We start from the raw sequence: 20,421 nt of genomic DNA on the forward strand, positions 1-20,421 counted from the left end.
CCAACGGGGCCCCACCCACCTTCCCGCAGCTGCGGCAGTGGTGCTTCCTGCGGATGACGGTGAAGGGTGCTTTGCAGGAGGTGCAGAAGCCACAGGCCTCATCTGGCACCCACTCAGGAGGGTCTGTCACAACAAGAGCAACAGGACAGAGCGGTGGGCTGGAGGCAGGGAAAGGGTAGACACCCCTATCCCACTCCTCTGGTCCTGCTCTAGGCCTGTCAGTCACTGGTCACAATGTCAGTGGTCAGAGTCACACTCCAGTTGCAGGCCCCAGGCCAGGCCATCTGGACTCAGGACGTACAGTGGAATCAATGATCATGCCCTAACTGAGACCTTCATCTCGGGTCACTCACTTTAGCCATATGGCTAGACTAATGCAGACCTTCTTGACCCAGGCACCCCCTTTAACACTGTAGCAGAATATTTCCCACAAGTCCTGGGCCTCTCCCATAGATGCACTGCACATTCCCAAGCAGCCCAGGACTCTTCCCCTGACATCCAAGCTGCCTAGTTTCCAGACCACTCTGGGCAGACCCCATGTGACCATATCAGTCTTCAATTCCTGTCCTCACCACAAGGAAGGCTTCCGCACCCACACAAAGCCCCCATTAATGTCCCAGAGTGTCCTGAGGCTGCTATGGGAGACTCCTTTAGCGCAGGTAAGTGCCGGGGTCCTGGATTATTGCAGCCACAGTCAACCGTGCTCCTCCTCCCTCAGCTTGTACCTACTAGGCTGAGCTGCTATACCTCAGGCCCAGGGTTGCTCAGCAGTAAAGGGCCTGTATACACTTAATACCAAGGAGGAGGCATGGAGTGGGAGGCCACCTCCCATGGGGAGCCCTATCTCCAAATGGCCTGATGTCTGGATGAATACGTACAGTGTAGCTCCTTTTGCTCAGCAGACAGACGGCAAGCCAGGTCCACACCTGAGCTTCCCACATACCTTCAAAGTCCCCATCTCGAGTCTTGGCTGCCAGTTCTGAGGACGACACCGTCTCCTGGCATAACGCACAGTCCTCCAAGGCTGCACTCCGTAGGGTCTGGGTTACTGGAAGGGAGAAGGGAGCCACTGGGGTTGGCAGGTAAGGCAGCAGATGCGACTGATTGTCCTTAGGGAGCACTTGGATGCCTCCAAGTTTCCAGCTCCCACAAGCCCCCCAACCATCTCTCAGCCCACAGAGCAAGTCACCTCAGTAGGCAGGATGCCAACACTGGCAAAGCTCTTCCTATAAAAGGGTCCACTCTTTGTACAATGTGGTGGACCCCGGGGGCACCTGGTGGCTCCTCTGCATGAGCATCTAGCCCTGGGCCCTGACACTGGTAAGATTTCCTGGCCTATCATCCCCAAGGCAGAAGTTTTAAAGTCATGGCATCTGAGAACCCTGTTCAGAGTCAACAACTTGACTCCTGATTTTCAGAAGGCAGCCCTCCCTGGATTGCCAGTCAGATGGCAGAGCTGATTGAGGCAGAAGTTCCTCCTCACCAACAAGGACATGCCCTGTTAGGCCAGACTTCTAGGACGAGCTAGGCTATCCCATATACCCATGGGCAGAAGCCTTTGTGCAGAGAGGTAGCTCTCCCCAAACAGGTACCCCAAGCTAGCACCAGTAGTGCCTAGTCCCATTTCCTATCAGGACCCTACAGGGACAAAGAGCAAACTCCCTTCCTTGCCAAATATCTGTTTATCTGTTGTGTATGTAAGGTATGCATGTACAAAAAAGCGTGTACATGTATGTACCTACGAATAAATGTGGGAGCACACGTGCATGCTTCAGTGAGCTGAAGATGAATAAATATGAGGCAGCTGGGGTGGATATGCCACCCTCTCATAGAGGGATGGGGCCGGGTCCCCTTTGTCACTCAGGCTGGGCTCTGCACACTGACAGGTGACTGTAACTAACACTGTACCTCGTCTAGTCACCTGGTCTAGTCTAAGATGGAAGGCGGGTCCCCAACCTCTGTCTGCAGTGAAAAGTTGGATGGCCTGCTACAGCCTATGCAAGAACCAGAGCCAGGGACCCACCTGCAAGGTGCCATGGGGAGCCACTTCTCCAGGCTACACACTCATCTCCCCAAGTCGACAACCTGGCACACTGGGTCCGGCAGATCCTGGGGTGTGAGTTTCTGCATACTCCCTTCTTGGGGACAGTGGACACAGTGGTTGGCAAGGGCCTCTGAGCCTGTCCTGCAGCAGCACTCACCCTTCTTTAGCTTCTCCTTGTCGTCGGTTTCAGGCTTGGTGGCCATGACCTCAAACAGTGTTTTGAGAATGCTTCTCAGGTCGCTGGCATAGTTCGTCTGCAGCTGGTCAGCTACACCTGGTAAGAGAAGCCGGTGGGAGGAGTGACAGGGAGACAGAAGGCTGCGTTGAGCCAATCACTTCGGTAGACCACACTACCATGTGCTGGACAGGACACACCCAGAGCTCACGGATTAGCAATTCCCAACCCTTTAAGAGAGGATTCCCTTGCAATAATTACAAACTCAGGAATCAAGAGAGGATAGGAAGGAATGAGAGCTTCCTGCCCAACCCCACCATTGCTGCTCTCATGAATATATAACTTTTCCAGAGTCACAGCCACCCCGACTAAAACAGACACCCACAGAGGTCCCAGAACACTGTGCCTATGGCAGCACCTGGTGCCATCACAGAAGCAAGGGAATACAAATAATGTCTACATTCTCCCAGTACCCAATACCACACCGCCCTGAGTAACTTTGACTACAGGGTCACTAAACAGGCTCTGTATAGCCATGGATCCCAGGGTAAAGCCCAGCCTGAGGTAGTGTCCAGGGTCTGACTGTTTTGATCATGGATCCCATCGCTCCCAGCCACCCCTGGAGGAAAATGCTACTCTATCTTCACTTACAGAGCTCCCTCCTCCCTGTAGGACAGATCTGGTCCCACCCCTAGGTTTGCTCCGCAGAGCACACTGCCCTCTGCTTTAGCCAGGGCAAGCTGGGCCAGCCCCACTGTTTTCTCTCCTGGGGCATGTCCTGCCTGTCCCCACGCTCGTGTCCCAGGTCCAGGGCATACCTGAAATGCAGACAAACAGGCGGTGGATCAGGTCATGGCTGCCATGGAACCTGGACCGAATCTTCTCTCTGGTGGCCATGGGGGTGAGAGGCATGACCGCAGGGGCCACCTCCAGTCTGGTGCTGTCTAACGAGGAGGAGCCAGCTGTGGAGCTAATGCAGAAAAGAGAGGCAGGGGAGGTGAGTAGGGGCCACAGCTAGGAACCTGTCTTAGTTAAGGTATCTATTAAGACTATGACCAAAAACAACTTGGGGAAGAAAGAGTTTAAGATTACAACTCTCGGGTCTTTCCATTGTAGAGGGAAGTCAGGACAGAGGCTCGAGGAAGGATCCTGGAGGCAAGAACTGAATCAGAGGGCATGGAGGAACATTGTTTGCCTGTTTTCTTCTATAATGCAGGACTCCTGGCCAGGGCTGGCACTACTCATAGTATGCTGGGCCCTCCCACATCAATTACTACTTAATGAAACACCTCACAGACTTGCCTACAGGCCAGTCTTACAGATGCATTTTCTCAATTAAGGTTTCCTTTTCCCAAATGCCTAGGTTTGTGTCAAGTTGAAAAAAGCAACCAGCACAGGGTCTCTGGAGCTGGAGGTCAGAGGGTCAGGGCAAGCCTGTCCTCAAGTTTCTCTCCAGAGGACCTGAATGGCCTGGACATGCTTCTTCCTATCATGTAAACGCCAACAGTGTGTCCACTTTTAAAAAACAAATGCACTTGACCAACTGATCCAGTACTGCCTTGCTCTAGCTTGGTAGCTACTTCCCTGAACCAGCCCTTGTATAGCAGCCACAGGACATGAGCTGATGTGGCATTTACACTAGCTTAACCTACTCCATCTTTCACCCTCACTTAACATAATCTCCCAACTTCTTTCTATGGCAGACCCTTTGACCTCTCCTGCCATCTGTGGGAACAGAACACAACCCCCTAAAATATGTGCACACCTAACCCCTTGAACCTGTGAGCAGGACCCTATTTGAACAGAGAATGTCTTCAGAAGCAATTAAGAGGAGGGTCTGGCATTGACATTACCCTAGATTATTCAGTGGGTCCTAAATACAAACACAAGCGCCCTTTAAGACACAAAGGTAGAGGCCCAGGGACCCAGGATAAAGAGGACACCACATGCCTGGAGTTTGAGATTGGAGGGATTCAGCCAAAAGTCAAGGGGCACCTGGAGCTCCCTGGAGTTGGAAGAGGCGGGAAGGACTCTCTCTGGTGCTTCGGGAGGGAGAAGAGCTCTGTCAGATTAGACTTCTGGCCTGGAGACTATAAGATGATACACTTTTGGCAATTTAGGCCACTTACTGTGGCACTTTGTATAGCAGCCACAGGACATGCGAATAGTCTCCCCCTCCAGACACCTGCCCCTCTTCTCCCCAGTGGCTAGTTTTATTAGATTTGTTCTTTAAGAGTTCATTGTGACTGTGCACAGGGTATTTATAGCCAAATCTCTTGAAAAGTTAGGTCTCTTCCTGGCCAAGCCCAAACCAAAAAGGCTGGGGGAGGCTCAGGACTAAAGAGTTTGCCATGTCTGGTTTTGATCTTTACCATTAGCAAGGCTGAGCTTCCAAACACAAAGCAAGGGCTCATAAATCTACAGCAGAGTTGGCAGAAGCCACCGGAACAACTGTGGTTACAGCGCTGAATTGCTAAAGAGTCCCAGAGCGGAGTCCGGGTGGAAATGATGGGGAACAGAGTAGCAGGGATAACAAGGGGCAGGGGAAATAGAGAGTAGGTAAGAAATGGCAGGGCATGAGCCGAGAGGCCAGAGACAGAGGGGAGGGCTAGAAGAAGACTCGGCAGCTAGAGGCAATGGCTGTTCTTCTAGAGGACCAGAATTCGCTTCCCAGAACCTGCATCCTATCTCACAATTGTCTGTAACTCCAGTTCCAAGGGATCTGACTCCCTCTGCTGGTCTCCACAGGCACCAGGCATGCATGTAGTACACAAATATACATGTAGACAAAACACTCATGCACATTAAATAAACACATGAAAGGCAGAAGGCTGGTAAGAATAGAGAGGGGAAATTGTAAGCCTTCCTTAGTTGCCAGAAGTTTCAGAAAGCTGCCAAACTTTAAGTGCAAGCGCCTGTCACCCTAGGCTGTAACACTGCTCCCTGTAGCGCTGAGCACACCAGCACCCAAGGACCATTCATTAACTCTAACACTTGCTGCTTCCCACCGCTTGGCAGCAGTGGGGCCATTGGTGGTTTAAGACCACAACAACAGGTCTCCAATTAGACTGTCTAAGTCTGCAGCATCTACATCCATACCCTGGAACAGTAAAGCCCTGCTTGAAGCTGTTAGTCTTTGGGTCTGCCATTCTAATCCCTAGGCCTCCAGCATTCAGGGGCCCAGGACTACCAGCACCAGGAGAGCTTCTCCTTGTCTACTGCAGATTCTCCCTAGGTAGAGTAAAAGAACCCCAGTCAGTTGACTGACAGCAACTCATGACCTTTTGCTGCAAACTGATTTATTTATTGGTCTGTTTTCTATACTGAAGACTTGTCTCAAATGCTTGTGGGTACTTGACTATTTGATGTATTTTAGAGGAAAGCCTGCCCAACAGGAGCAGAAAACAGAATTTTGTCTTGTTGGAGAGCAAATTACTGCAACCATTTGGAAAAGTATTTTGGTGCCATCAAAATTAAATTGTGTAACCCTGACCCAGTTCTACAGCTCAGTGGACCATTGCTAACATAGCCCTGAATCCGCTGTCTGTATATCTATTGACACAACTGAATTCCATGTTCCAGAAGAAAACTGGGAAGGAGCCCAAACCTCCATGATGGGATGCAGAGTCAACCGCAGTCTGACCACCCACTCCCAGGGCTACCAAGCCCACTACAGGCATGATTTAACTTACATATTGTATGAGCCCCTAGACATGCAGTGGGAAAACACACAAGGCTTGGATACAGATACAGTTGGGAGCACAAAGGTGAGATGACATGAACACACAATAATGGTAGACGATCCAGGAAGGAGGGGCTGGGCCTGGAAGAACCCTGTGGGTTCCTTCATTACTGGATGGGACACTCACAGATGCTGTCTTACCCTAATTGCTCTTCTATTGTCATACTCTAAAGCTGCGAATGTCTATTGGCACACAGAGAAGCCTGGAAATCTGAGACAGGGCTGGGCATGCTGAGCCTCAGAAACTGGTGTCCTGCTGGGATCCTTAGGATGAGCTCTAGGCCCCACATCTAGATGGCTCCTTTTCATTTAGAGGTAAAGCCCTTGACTTCTGTCTGGGGCTGTGGGCCTTACTGACTCTGCTGATTATTGAGGAAGGAAGGGGAGAAGACTGCCTCCCCTTCTGCATATACCCCGGCTGCAGTTGATAGCCTCACCAATTGAGAACTTACAGAGATACACCTGCCACTGCTTCCTGAGTGCTGCTATTAAAGGACCACACTTGGATCAGGTGATTATACTTTTTTTATTTTTTATTTTTGAGACAGCCTCATGTAGACCACACTAGCCCCAAACCAGCTATTGTAGTGAGGAAGGCCTTGAATTCTTGACCCTTCCGCCTCTACCTACATCTATCGTGGGAGTACAAGAGCGGGACATTACACCTGCCTAATTTTATTGTTTTAGAGAAGGTGTCACTGTATAACCTCATGATCCTCCTGCCTTAGCCTCCCAAGTGCTAGGATTAAAGCCACATACCATCACCCCAGCTCTCTCAAATGCACTGAAAATAGGGACCCAGGGATACATTTGTACAGAGATGTTCTGAGCATCATTATTCATGTGCCCAGAGGTGAAAACAAACCCGAGTCCATGAAGGAGGATGAGCGTATAAACAAGGCAGTGAAATATTATCCAGCCTTCAAAATGAAAGAGATTACGGCAATACTCCAATGGAGATGAGCCCTAAAACATGCTAAGTGAAAGAAACCAGATACAAAAGACAAATCCCACGAGACTTTATTATGTGAGGTCTCTAGAGCTGGTTAATCCAGAGAGACAGTAAATACAGCAGGTAGATGCCAAGGGCTGGGGCAGGTACATGGAGACAGAATTCAGCTTAGAAGAGGAGGACGTGCTGGAGAGGGAAGGGAATGGTGGCTGACCGAGGCCTCAAGTGTGGATTACAGTACCGCTGACAGCACAGTTAAAGTGACAGATTTGATGTGTGCTTATCAAAATTTCATTAAATAAAAGCAAAACACAATAAAAACAACCAGGGCAAAGAGTAAAGGCATTGAGGACAACAGGCATGACATGAACACACTGGAAAGGATAGTAAGTAAAATGGCCTTCAAGATGGCTCAGCCGATGAAGGCACTCACTGCTAAGCTTGAGGACCTGAGTTTAGTGCCGGGGCCACACACAGAGGAGAGAGAGCTGATGCCTGCACTGTCCCATGGCTTCCACAAAATCACTGTGGCATGCATGTCCCTGCCCTCCAACCACAAAATAATACATAATTACCAGCTTAAAAAAAACTAGAGTATCATACAAACATAGATGAGATATTGGGAAATATCAAGTATTTCTTTTTCTGGTGAGAAGAATAACTAAAACCAGTCATGGAGGTACACTGTATAATCCCAGCTTTGGGGAGGAGACAGAAGAAAGGGAAGTTTGAGGCTAGCTTGAGTTACATAATGAGACCCAGTCTCAAACAAACAAACAAACAAGTAAATATTCTATTCCCCGAAGAGAAGGAAGTGGCAGCCAGCAGTAGATGGCACCCTTGGGCCTGCTCATGGTAATGGCACCACGGCTTAAAGAAGAGAGAGGTGCTGAATGGGCCAGGGCACAGTGGGAGCCAGACCAAACACGTTGCTGACGATTTGTCCCCTGAGGTGAAAATAACAGGCAAGTATTGCCTACCCAGAAGTTAGACATGATGGACTCGCTGACCACACGAAGGCCCTAGGCCTGGTCAGTCCCACTCTCCTGGACATCTCGGTCCCCCAGAGTAAAGCTCCAGAGAGCTGAGATGACCACAGCATGTCTGGTTCTGCTTTCTTCATGAGTCATGGGTTAGGCAGTGTGTTAGATAGTTTTGCCAACACGATACAAGTTAAAGTCATTTGAGAGAAGGAAACCTCAATGAAGAAAATATCTCCTTAAGTCTGGACTGTAGGCAAGCCCGTAGGGCATTTTCTTAGTTAGTGATTGATGGGGGCAGACCCAGCTCATGTGGATAGTGCTATCCCTGGGCTGGTAGTCCTGGGTTCTATAACAGAGCAAGTTGAGCTATCCATGGGGATCAAGCCAGTAAGCAGCACCCCTCCATGGCCTCTGCATCAGCTCCTGCCTCCAAGTTCCTGCCCTGTTTTTGAGTTTCTGCCCCCACTGCTTTTGATGGTGAACCATTGTTTGGAAATAAATTCTTTTCTCCCCAAATTGTTTTTGGTCATTACAGGAATGGTGACCCTAAACTATGACAGGCAGGGCAGGATACCCTTGTAGGAACAGGCTTTAGCAACATTTGCCAGAGTCACATCCTCTTTGCAGACCATCAGTGACCCATAGCAGATGGTCAGCATGCTGAACAGCAGGTGCCTTACAGTCCTGCTTGGCTCTAGCAGGGAGATGTGCTTGCTGTGCTAGGTTGAATGGAGTCCATTCATTTGCATGATGAAGTCCTAGCCTGTAGGACCTCAGAGACGGTCCTACTCGCAAACAGCATCCTGGTGGGTATCATGAATGCAGATGAGGTCATACTAGAGCAGGGTAGGGACCTGACCCATCAGGACTGGCAGCCTCATAAAAAGAGTGAACCTGGACACAGACACGCATGCAGAAACAACAGCATGGTGACGAAGGCATGGGTTGGGAGTGACATTTTCTCAAGTCAAAAAACTCACCTGGCCACCACCAGGAGCAGAAGGGTAGCCTGGGACAGTCTTCCTCACAGCCCCTGATAGAACCAGCTCCAAGACTCCCTGATGCTGACTTCCTGCCTTCAAGACTGAAAAATGACCATTTCCCTCTGCAGCATCTACCGCTGTTTGTCATACTTTATTACAAAATCCCCAAGACATTTATTCATGGAGGAGTGTCCTATGTCTCCAGTGCCCCATGACTCAGATGAGCCCGGTGTGTAGGCTGTACCAGGTTCAGGCCGTCCCCAAACAGTGCAGCTCCTAGCAAGACTCCCACAGGCCCAGGCCGTCCCTAAACAGTGCACCTCCTAGCAAGACTTCCACAGGTCCAAGCCGTCCCTAAACAGTGCACCTCCTAGCAAGACTCCCACAGGTCCAGGGCAGAGAAGCTTTGCATGCAAAAGTCTCTCCTCTTTTCAGATCCCTCATCTCCTGTCCCTTTAACCTCTCTCCCCTTGCTCACTCCTCTCAGCCTTGCCCTGTGCTATCACAGAGAAGCCAGGCACAATGCGGCCATAGGGTTTTCTATGTCCCTGGCCCACCACGTTCTTTTCCTGCATGCCTCTAGGAGCTTCATGCTCCTTCAGAGTATGTTCCAGTGTCTGTCTTAGTTTGGGTTTTTATTGCTGTGGAAACACACCATGACCACGGCAGCTCTTATAAAGAAAACATTTAATTGGGGTGGTTTGCTTACAGTTTCAGAGATTCAGTCCATTATGATCATGATTGGGGTAGCATGGCGGTGTGTAGGCAGATGTGGTGCTAGCTGCATCTTGACCAAAAGGTAGCAGCACATCAACTGCCTGTCAGACTGAGGGAATCTTGAACAAAAGAGACCTCAAAGCCCGCCCCCACAGTGACACACTTCCTCCAACAAGGCCACACCTCCTAATGGTGCCACTTCCTTTGGGGGGGGGGCATTTTCTTTCAAACCACCACAATGTCCTATGGGGGAAACCATGCCTGGCCGGGTCACAAACAGACTCCATAACATAAAACTCTTCCTGTCCCAAGTCTGAATGATTAGTGCTTGCAGACTCATCTTTCAGACAGCATATTTAGTGAGTGTGTAAAACCTGTAACATTCTTTCTTCTTGCTCTGGACCTACACCAAAGGACCTCAATACACACACTAGCCTCCACATCTGTGGAACAGACAGAGGAGTCCTTACACAAGCAGGCTCTCCTGACCTGATGTTGCATGAATTAAGAAGCGGAATAGTGTGCAAGGCTTGCAGCAGCCTCCTGCCTCTGGCCAGGCACTCTTCTGATGACTTCTCTGATGGTATCATGAAGACATAGTCAACGGGGGCTCCTCTGGGGAGCAGTGGGAGAGGAGAATGGTCAGAAGCCCAAGATTCGGATGCCATGGTGAATGCCACATGCCCTCAAGTGTGACACACCTACCTCATACCCCAGAGGGTTGGGCTGTGAGCTTGTTGGGAAAGAGATGCTTTTGAGATTCTTCAGTGAAGGATCTCAATGTGAGATAACCTTGATCGAAGTGTCGTTATGAAGGACAGAAAAGACTTCCCATCAGCCATGAAATGCCAGGGGCCCTAGGAACTAGAGGAGGCAGGAAGGCTCAGAACCTTTAGCGGGAGTGCACTATGAGAGCCTCTAAAACGCAAGAGCAAAGTGTGGCCTTAGGCATCCTCAGTGTCTGGTGCTTTGTTAGAGTAACTCTTGCTCTAATCTAGATGTGGAATCCGCGAGCCCCTCCTGAGACCATCTCACACCCACTAGATGACCCCGATGGATGGCCTGGTCCAAAGACGAGATCCCTTTACCCACAGAATGGCAGGAAAATGTCCTGATGACCAGACAAAGAACATCTGGTCAGTGAGATCCCAGTACAGCTGCCTCAGGGCAATAATGCGCAGAGTGGTTTGCAGGGAAGGGACATCCACACCGTGAGTAAAAGCTGTCCATGCAAGCAGCACGTTGATAGTGTTCGACACAGTCAAAGGAAACAGTCATACCTAACATATAATTATAGCTTAAGTAGTTTAGGGGAGTTGGAGCTTGTAATCAATGTTTATACAAATAGGAAAACGTTCTGCAAAGAGTGTTTGCTGCTGCGTTCAGCTTGCAAATTGGACATGAAGCACAGCAAGAGGTGGTCTCGATTCATGCTTTTGTGTGCGGGCTTTGGATGCCACAGCACCTGAAGACTGACTGCTGGCAACCAAGGAAGGCAGAAAGCTGAGACGTCTCTAAGAGAGACAGCACCCTGTGGGGTTCGGTTTCTGGTGACACGCAATTTTCACTAAGGCTAGTTGCTTCTACCAAGTCTCTCAGAGTGACTTAGTAGCATCCCAGACTAGGGACTCCAACCATGTGGGGGTGGATGAAGCTGAGGGGATACCCTTCTCTAACCTATGAAGTTCTATGTCACCTGCCTCTCTCCTTGCACTCAGAGCCTTTCTCTGAGGCAGGAAAAGGATCAGAGTTTTAGCCCACATTCTACAGTAATCAAAGGACCCTCTGAGACATAGAGAGTCACTGTGGAACAGCAAGTAGTCCTGACCATGACCAAGGCACAGCAGGTGCTAGGTCCACAAGGGCTGCCCTTTGAGATGGGCAATTTGGTTTGATAGAAGCATTCTTTACAGTTTCAGTCTCTCTACCAACTACTGACCAAGACCACACATTCTAGTCCCATGCTGCCAATGTATTGGTGGAGTCCCAGGCAAGGCAAAGGGCTCTCAGGAAGTTAGACAGTATGAGCTGAAGGTTCCCAGGTATCACCACCTCTGTCAGGGCCTCAGTTTACTCAATCTATAAAATGGGGAAGTGAGGCTGTCAGTCCTTAAAAGATGGTTACCTGACCACAAACTGTGGAGGGGTGGGCCTGAGATGATCAGTCCTCCTGCTGTGGGACCCTAGACCTGCAACATAGGGCCGAGACAAAGCTCATTCGGCTAACGGGGAAGAGAGAGTTAAGGCCACCAGGACAGCCCGTGGGGTCACAGGCTGCCTCAACAGCCCTCTGAAGATCTAGATAGGCCAATAGAATAGAAGCTGCCCCAGTATGGAATGACCAAGGGTCTGCTCATATTCTGTGGACACATCACCCTCATGACTGGTCCTAGACTTCCTGGGGTCTACGCTAGAAATATCTCCAGATTTGATTAAGGAGGTCCAGAAACTACACAGTGAGCAAGACTCCACAGCTATCCTCCAGGGTAACAGTAGGCTCTAACAGCTACAGTTGGCTACAGTCTAACAGGTAGGCTCTAATAGCTACAGTTGGCCGCTGACTATCCAGGCGGAGGACAGGAGGAGACATCAGGCAGGTCTGGGAGGCCCCATCCTCACAAAGGCCAACCTGGATGGCAACGGTGATGGAATGGCCTCTGTGAGCGGGCAGAGCCTGCAGTCCATCAGCGCCACCTGTACCCACGGTAGGCCAGCAGGCTGTGACCTGAGAGATGTATGTGCAGGATGCACTGGGGAGGAAATCCTACCCATGCCAGCACCCCCATAGGGAGGGAGACTTTGCATCTACTGTGAGCCAGAGTCTACAGTCCTTCCCCTCTGGGACTGAGTACAATGGTGCCCAATCTGAAGATTGCCTCTCAGTTGCCACAGCCATCCCTCCACAGATGCCAAAACTACTCTTGTGGGTCCTGTCTGCCCACCAGGTTCCAAGCCCATCTTCCCTGCCCCAGATTCATCTAGATATCAGCCTACAATGCTGCTCATACATTCAGGAGACATCAGGGCTCCGGGACATAGTCAGGAAGATCCCATTATTATGGTATGGGGCCCTAACCTCCACATCACTACTTGCTAACTAAATATGAAGTAGGTGTGTGCACTAAGAAAGTAAGGAAACGCAGATAAGCAAAAAGTACATTTACATATGTAATATATGCTTACATGTACACAAATGTATATATGTGTGCATGCAAGCACACATACAATATACTTAGACTCATACACACTATACATTGAGCAGAATAGAACAGGGAAGAAACTGGGGAAAGGATGGAAGAAGGGAGAATATCAACAATGAGACTTCAAGTCCCAAGAGTGCTAAGCCTGGGGACATTCTGAGGGCCCACTGCCTTCTAGGCCATTGTTGTAAAATATTATTTTAAGGTGTGTTACAATTTTGTTTATGCTGCATTTGTTTAACTCTGTGAAGCTGTGTTACTGTGCCTATCTAAAACACCCGATAGTCTAATTAAAAGCTGAACGGCCAATAGCAAGGCAGGAGAGAGAAATGGGAGGGGCTGGCAGACAGAGAGGATAGATAAATATGAAGAGAAATCTGGGAGAAAAAGATCTGGGAACAAGAGAGGAAGGAAGAGGATTGAAGGGCTAGTCACCCAGCTACATAGTCAGACATGGAGTAAGAAGGAAAGGAAAAGTGTAAGGAATAGAAAAAGATAAAAGCTCTGAGACAAAAGATAGGGTAATTAAGAAAGGCTGGCAAGAAACAAGCCAAGCTAAGGCTGGTATTCATAAATTAAGAATAATCCTCTTCATGTGATTTGGGAGCTGAGTGGTGCCCCCCCCCCCCAGAAAAAAAGCTAAAAAAAAGTAAGAGTAAAAACAGCCAGCAACAGCCATGGTGCTGCTAACTTCCACTTGGCCTTGAGCCAGAGCATTCCCCTAATGAGGCTTCTAAGTCCCACCCAGACACAGGAGTAGCAGCACCATGCCACATAAACTTGCTGGGAGACACTGCGGATGGCTCTAGCAGGTGGTCCAGCAGCTGGAATCAGCTAGGGCAGGCCACTGCAGCCATGGATCAGCAGGGGTAACCATAGAAATGCCTGCTCAAAGGCAGCCACAGAATACCCAAGACCGCACTGGCAAAGTGCCCCATTGGCTCAACAAAAGCAGTAATTGTGCTGATGGCATGGTGTAAGGTGTGTCTGAACTGCAGTCCAGAACTAGAAGCTTATTTAAACATTTTTTATTTTGATTTTTCAAGGTAGAGTTTCTCTGTTAGCTCTGGCTGTCCTGGAACTCACTCTGTAGACCAGGCTGGCCTTGAACTTAGAGATCTGCCTGCCTTTGCCTCCCAAGTGCTGGGATTAAAGGCATGCACCATCACCGCCTGGCTGATACATATATATTTTTTTGGTTTTTCGAGACAGGGTTTCTCTGTGGTTTTGGAGCCTGTCCTGGAACTAGCTCTTGTAGACCAGGCTGGTCTCGAACTCACAGAGATCCGCCTGCCTCTGCCTCCCGAGTGCTGGGATTAAAGGCGTGCGCCACCACCGCCCGGCACATATATATTTTTTTAATATAGGATCTTTACTATGTAGGCCTGGCTAGCCTAGAACTCAACATGTAGACTAGGCTGGCCTCAAACTCAGAAAATTGCTTGCCTCTGCCTCCAAAATGGTGGGATTAAAGGTGTGCACCACTACGTTTGACCCAAGTTCTTGAGTGTGAACTTTGTAGAGGACAGTGTCATGCTGCAATGTTAAGAGACTGGACATTGGAAAGAATCAAGAGAGATGTCATAGCACAGGGGCAAGTGCTGTGGCCCAAGGAAGCAAACAGTGACCAGAGGCAGAACACAGAGGGATGCAGAAGCGGGTCCTCTGGTTTGAGTGCACAGACAGAGATAAGGAAAGGCAGCTGAGGAGTGGCTCTGGCCAGCAAGTCCCCACCTTAGAAACCAGCCGATCTCTTCTGGGCACTTGCTGGAGGATGCAGCTGCATAAGGAGCAGGGTGTGGTTGGTCATGAGATGTGGGAGCTGCCAAGTGACCAGGCTAGAGAGAAGATGGAGTCAGGGCTGAGGGGCAGGCTGCAAGGACTGTTACAGGGGACCCTGCGGCCATGGCCATTCCTTTGGCCAGGCCAGTTCACACCAGCTGGAGGCCCATCACTTAGAAGGACCTCCCTTACCTGGAAGCCTGTTATATACACAGGCGCTAGACCCTATGTACACGGCTATATACAGTACTACACAGATTGCCACTGTCTTCCCAGGGATTCCTTCGACCTGGGAGGTCATGTGACTAGTGCCAGGATGGGATTCATGGGAGAACCCTGCCTCGACGCAGCCAGACTATGGTAGATCATCCATACTGTAGTCCTAATCTTGCCCTGTGCCAGCCCCTGAGATATCACTTGCGAACAGCTGGCTTGATGGCACCACTGTGCCTCATCTCTAGTCATTCCTGTTCTCCTTCCAGAGGGTGCAGTGGATGGGGCCTTTGTGATCCCTGCAGACATGGATTGCATACACACCTGACTAGGAATGGTGGCTGCAGTGTCCAGGACAACACCCGGTGCCTGGCCCTGCGTGGTTCCTGAAGGAATAGCACTCGGTGTGCATAGCCTGGCATAGAGGGCAAGAGCTCCAAGGCCTATGGTCCCAAGCTCCACAGCCACCAGATCAAAGCTGGACTTACAGATCAAGTCTCCCTGTCAGCCTCACCCAGCGCTGGTCCCCTACTGAGCCCCACAGGAGGTTCTTGTCTTCAGAAACCTCAGGAGAGCATGCTGGGGCCAGGTGAGGTTTGTGCCCAGAGCACTGCCTCTGCGACTCCTGTCCCTTGACTTGCCTCCTCTTCCCTCTGAAGTACAGTGTAGGACTGATGCCCCCGGATGCCTCAGACACCCTGGGGCTCCAGATGCTGCAGCTGTTTTCTGCAATAGAAGGAAGAGCATGCCTTCTCACGCCACTGAGGTCAGAAGGCAGCGGTGACACATGGTTGAGACACTAAGGTTGGCTCAGGGCATCAAGCAGCCTGTTCCTGACATCTGTTAGCTGGGTGGGATTCTATGTGTGATCAGAGCCAGCTGGGAACACACTATTGTTTTACTGATGTGCTGGCCTACCTGTCCTTCCCATCGGAAGTGGGCTGACATGGCCTAGAGGTAACAGGTTAGACCTCAATCTACTACCTCTCTGTGGAGAAAAGAAGGGATGGGGTGCTGGAGCTTCTGTCTACACAGCGTGGGCTGCAGGCTTCTCTCCGGAGTTGCCAAAGCACGCAGAGCCCTGGTGCTCATGAGCCATAGTTCTCATCCTATGAAGAGCAGAAGGGTTCAGACCATAGCAAAGAGACAGACAGGTACCATCTGAGGCCAGAGAAAGGATAGAAAAGGAGAGGTTGAACTAAAAGCTTAAGGTTGAGGCATAAACCTCACCTGCTGTTGACCTCTGGCCCTTGAGAGTGGAACACAGCAGAAATGGGTTCTGGTACAGCAAAATCCAGAGCTGTGACAGAGAGCACAAAATCAGGATGGAAAACAGCCAAGATGGTGAGGCCTGGCCATGAGAGACAATCCTAAAGAAGGAGGGGTCAGAATAACCACGGTGGGTACCAGCAGTGACAAAGGCTGGAAATGGTGAGCGATGCAGGAGGGGCAACTAGAGGGGAGAAGAGAAGGCAAGAGTGTGGCGAGTCCTTGTGCCGTGTTGCTTCTTCCTTACCAAGAAGCTAATGGGCTGAGAAACGCCATTGGTTCAGCTGCGGATGACGAACAAGCATAGGCTGTGAAGCCCAAGCAAGTGCACACCTTCCCAGCCCCAGCCTGCCCATCCTGCTACATCTGGCACTTCTGGCGGGAGGGGGGGGAGGAGCACTCAACAATCGATCCTCTGTGACCGGCCGCTACCTCAAGGCTGCAAGATAAAGCAGTCAAGGGACATGGCCTAGCCTAGGGTAGCCCTGGAAGTTCCTATCATCCTCGCCAATGGTGAAACCACAGAGTGGAAACACACAGAGCAGGCAGACTTCTGAAGGAGAGACACAAATGGTGACCATTCCCGAGTTCTTGAGTCAAAGTCAGAGGTCAGTTGAGATGGCCAGCAGTCTGGCAATTACAGGCTGACACTTTCAAAGGCTGGCCGGGTCAGGTGTGGGGGCAGATGTCTACAGACCCAGCAGTCTGGAGGCTGAAGCCAAAGTAGAGTCAAAGCCAGCCTAAGCTAAATAAAAAGACCCAATTTCAAAACCACAACCAAACAAGACAAAGGCCAGGTGGTCCAATTCCTTAGGTGTGGTTCCAAGCCTCACCTCACACTAGGCATCCCTGCTGCAGGGCTGATGGGAAGAGAAACCATGGCTCCAGGAGATAAGGAGCAACACAGCACACAACATGCATAGCAATAGAGCAACAGAAAGCAGGAGAACAAATTCTCCACAATTTGTGTAAACTTGGCTATGCAAAATAGAACTAAAGACATCTGTAAACCCAGAGGCATCAACACAAGAGAGTGAACAGTCAGTAAGAGATCAGAAAAAGGTGTCTGCTATGAACACCCGAAAGAGGGATGCTATGGGCAAAGAGGAAAACTAGCAAACCAGCTATACAGTGAGGCAAAGGAAAAAGAGAACATAGCCCACAGGGGGCCAAGCTTTGCCTCCCAGGTTGGCAAAATGTGTAGTGGAGTCTGTGTTGGCAAAGATGGGCACACCCTGGAAGATGCACGTTGTGTACATTAATCAGGGCTTCTCTGGGAAGTCTTTGACCTTTGTGGTGTTGATTCTAGACCCTGGAATAGATTCTTCTTTTAAACTGTTTTTATTGGAGCTATACTTTTTTCCCACTCCCCTTTCTTCCTCCCCTCTTCCCTTCCACCCTCCCCCCTGCCCACCAAGCTCCCCATTTATTCAGGAGATTGTCTTTTCTCCTTCCTAGGTGGATCCATGTTTGTCTCTCTTAGGCCCTGGGGTAAATTCTAAAAAAAAAAAGAAAAAACAAAGGAAGCTGTACAAGGCTAACAACACAGAAACTGAAAACACAGAGTAACTGAACTAGGTCCACTGACACGATACCGTTTCATTCAGAGTAGCGGGTTTCTTTTCATCTTGAATTCTGTGTGCACGGGTGTTTTCATCTTGAATTCTGTGTGCACGGGTGTTTTCATCTTGAATTCTGTGTGCACGGGTGTTTTCATCTTGAATTCTGTGTGCACGGGTGTTTTCATCTTGAATTCTGTGTGCACGGGTGTTTTCCTGCAGGTTTGTCTGTGTACTACTTATTTGCCTGCTGCCCATAGGAAGCCAGAAGAGGGCAGTAGAGTCCTCAGAACTGGAGTTACAGACGCTGTGAGCTGCTGTGTGGGTGCTGGGAATTGCACCCAGTTCCCCTGGAAGAGCAGTCAGTGCTCTTAACCACTAAGCCGTCGTCTCCCCAGCCCCTAGAGTTGTGTTTTAAGAGAACTTTGTGAAGAAATGCTCACAACATCGTGCTTTTAGTAGAAAAATAAAACTATTCACAAAACGTGGAAATTTTTATTTACTTCTTTTAGTCTTCTTAATGTTTTTAAAGTTTTTACAATGAACAGGGACCACACTTACAATCAGAGGTTTTTTTTAAAAAAGGGATCCGTGTCATTTCTAAAGCAAATACTTCTGTAGTGTCCAGGGTGGGAGACAGACTTGAGTGGTTTTCATCCTCTGGCAAGCAGCCAATGGAGTTGGCACCAAAGAATGTTTTGAGTCAGGAAGCTAAGGCCAGGTGGGAGAAAACCAGCTTTTTAAAACCGTCAACTTTCACTGGGCAGTGGCGGCTCATGCCTTTAACCTCAGCACTCAGGAGGCAGAGGAAGGTGGATCTCTGCAAGTCCTAGGCCAGACTATTCTACACAGAGAAACCCTGTCTCGAAAAACCAACCAACCAACCAAACAAACAAACAAACAAACAAACAAACAAAAAGACAAATTAACAAACTAAATAAAGTCAACCTCCCCCCCGCCCAAAAGTTCATCTCTGACCACTGAACACATAGATAAGAAGCCAGCAGAAAGCAAAGAACTAAAGAACACAGGCTCCAGAAGATTCCGCAGGGTCAGTGCATCTGTGCCGACCAATGACAATGAGCTGCCACCCTTGGGTGACGGTGCTGGTTGTTGAATCAGCCGGGACTAGAAGACCACCTGGGGAGGGGCTTCTCCAGCAGGGCCCATACTCTCTCCCAGGCCCATCTGCTTCCATGCGTTGGTCCCGACAGGGGCAACCCTCCACCTTCTAGCCACACACACTCCAGGGAAATGGGGGACTCCAGCCTTGAAGGTAGGTCTCTCGTCACAGCTCCCTGCTTCTCTCCCACTTGTAGCACAGAGAGGTAAGTTTCACACACTGGACAGAAGCCTGTGAGCACAGGGCCTACCCACGCTTCATTATACACTCCATGCCACATTCCACCAGAGGCCACCTGCCAGATGAGGAGTGAACCCCATGACTAAGTCATAACAGCAGTGAAATGACTCCTGCTGCTTGCAGAGACTGAAAGTAACTGTCCCCTTCAGGGACACCAAGGAGAGGCAGACATTAGCATCTGAGTTTGTCTCCCAGCTGCAGAGTTAGAGGAGAATCACGGCCCGCTTGTGATGGATAATCCTGACTGTCAACTTGACTGCATACAGAATGCAACTGAAACAAGATGCTGGGCACTCCTGTGAGGGATTTTCTTAGCCAGGTTATCTGAAGCGGGAAGACCCACGGTTACTGTGGGTGACACCTAGTCACAGGCCACACAGAAGGACAGAGGGGAAGGAAACTTTGCTTTCTGCCTGCTTGTCCTTACCCCACTGGTCATCTAGCCTGTTGTTGAGACAGTCCTTCAACCATATTAGAATCAGCTTACCCAGGACTGCAACATGGACTGAAGTGAGCAGTTCCCCGGGAATCCTCCAGGGTGACAGCCTCAAACTGGGACTGCTGAGACATCAGCCTATGGACTGAACAACTGCCAGGTTCACATCTTTACTGGCATGAGCAGCCATTGCTAGAGTCTCAGACTGCATCCTATAAGACAACCTAGCAAATCCCCAAATACACACACACACACACACACACACACACAGAGTTTTGTTCCTTTAGAAAGCCCTGACGAATAGAGCACCCCTGTGCATGAGACCACATGCGTCATGAGAAAACTTGGTCACAATGTTGTCCTACTAGCCAGACCTGAGGTCTCACTCTGCATTTCAGCAAATGTTCTGCCTGCATGTGGCTGGCCTCTTGCCTCTGTTTGAGAACACACTATTGTATCATCTCCTTGTAGTCCTGAAGGACCTGCCACGTCCATCTGGTTCCTGGGTGGGTTCCGGTACCTGGCTTGGCCCCTGAGACATGTGCTCATGACACAGAACACATGACCAGTGCTCCCATGCCAGTTCTGCCAGTGCCGGGGCAGGAGTGATAGGCAGGTGGCCGTAGGCTGACTTCTTCCAGTTCCGTAAAGCACAGTGCTTGGCCCACATATGGCTGTCTGAGGTTCTGGTCTCCTGCCAAATGCTTGCTCTTCAGACCCTCTGTATCTTCTAAACAGGCTTCCTGGGAGGTGGGAGGTCTTCTGAGCCACCAGGTGGGTTGTCTCACCTTTCCACAGCTGAGTTTTGAGTGTGTGCTGAGCTGGACTGGGTCTAAATGCAGAGGCATGTTGTGAAGAGCCCTGCTCAGGGTGGGAGAAGCTTCCAGATGTTAGATGTTTGCTGGCTGTTACCTGAACAAATAGGAAAAAGAGCAAGTCAAAACTTAAAAAAAAAACACAAGTCTTCCATTAAGGAATTTTTGGGTTTTTGTGACAGCCTTGT

The 20,421-nt window shown here is 49.8% G+C and overlaps 1 protein-coding gene across 4 annotated transcripts in view; it reads right to left on the reverse strand.

Annotated features, from left to right (window-relative positions):
• LOC121436579 (lateral signaling target protein 2 homolog) overlaps positions 1 to 20,421 on the reverse strand; it is a 96,331-nt gene that overhangs the window by 1,624 nt on the left and 74,286 nt on the right. For 3 of the 4 annotated variants that reach the window (XM_041636594.1, XM_041636593.1, XM_041636596.1), the window contains 4 exons: positions 3,038 to 3,189; positions 2,202 to 2,318; positions 944 to 1,048; positions 20 to 123 (listed from right to left, as the gene is read on the reverse strand). In XM_041636594.1, the coding sequence (XP_041492528.1) occupies positions 20 to 123; positions 944 to 1,048; positions 2,202 to 2,318; positions 3,038 to 3,189 (478 nt within the window). Of the gene's footprint in view, positions 1 to 19; positions 124 to 943; positions 1,049 to 2,201; positions 2,319 to 3,037; positions 3,190 to 18,112; positions 20,331 to 20,421 lie in introns of those variants that run through there. The other variant, XM_041636597.1, reaches the window with a different exon arrangement.

This window comes from Microtus oregoni, unplaced genomic scaffold (genome assembly GCF_018167655.1).
Source record: "Microtus oregoni isolate MIOR12 unplaced genomic scaffold, Mior012 000049F_ref0000343, whole genome shotgun sequence".
In the NCBI taxonomy this organism is placed as follows: Eukaryota; Metazoa; Chordata; class Mammalia; order Rodentia; family Cricetidae; genus Microtus; species Microtus oregoni.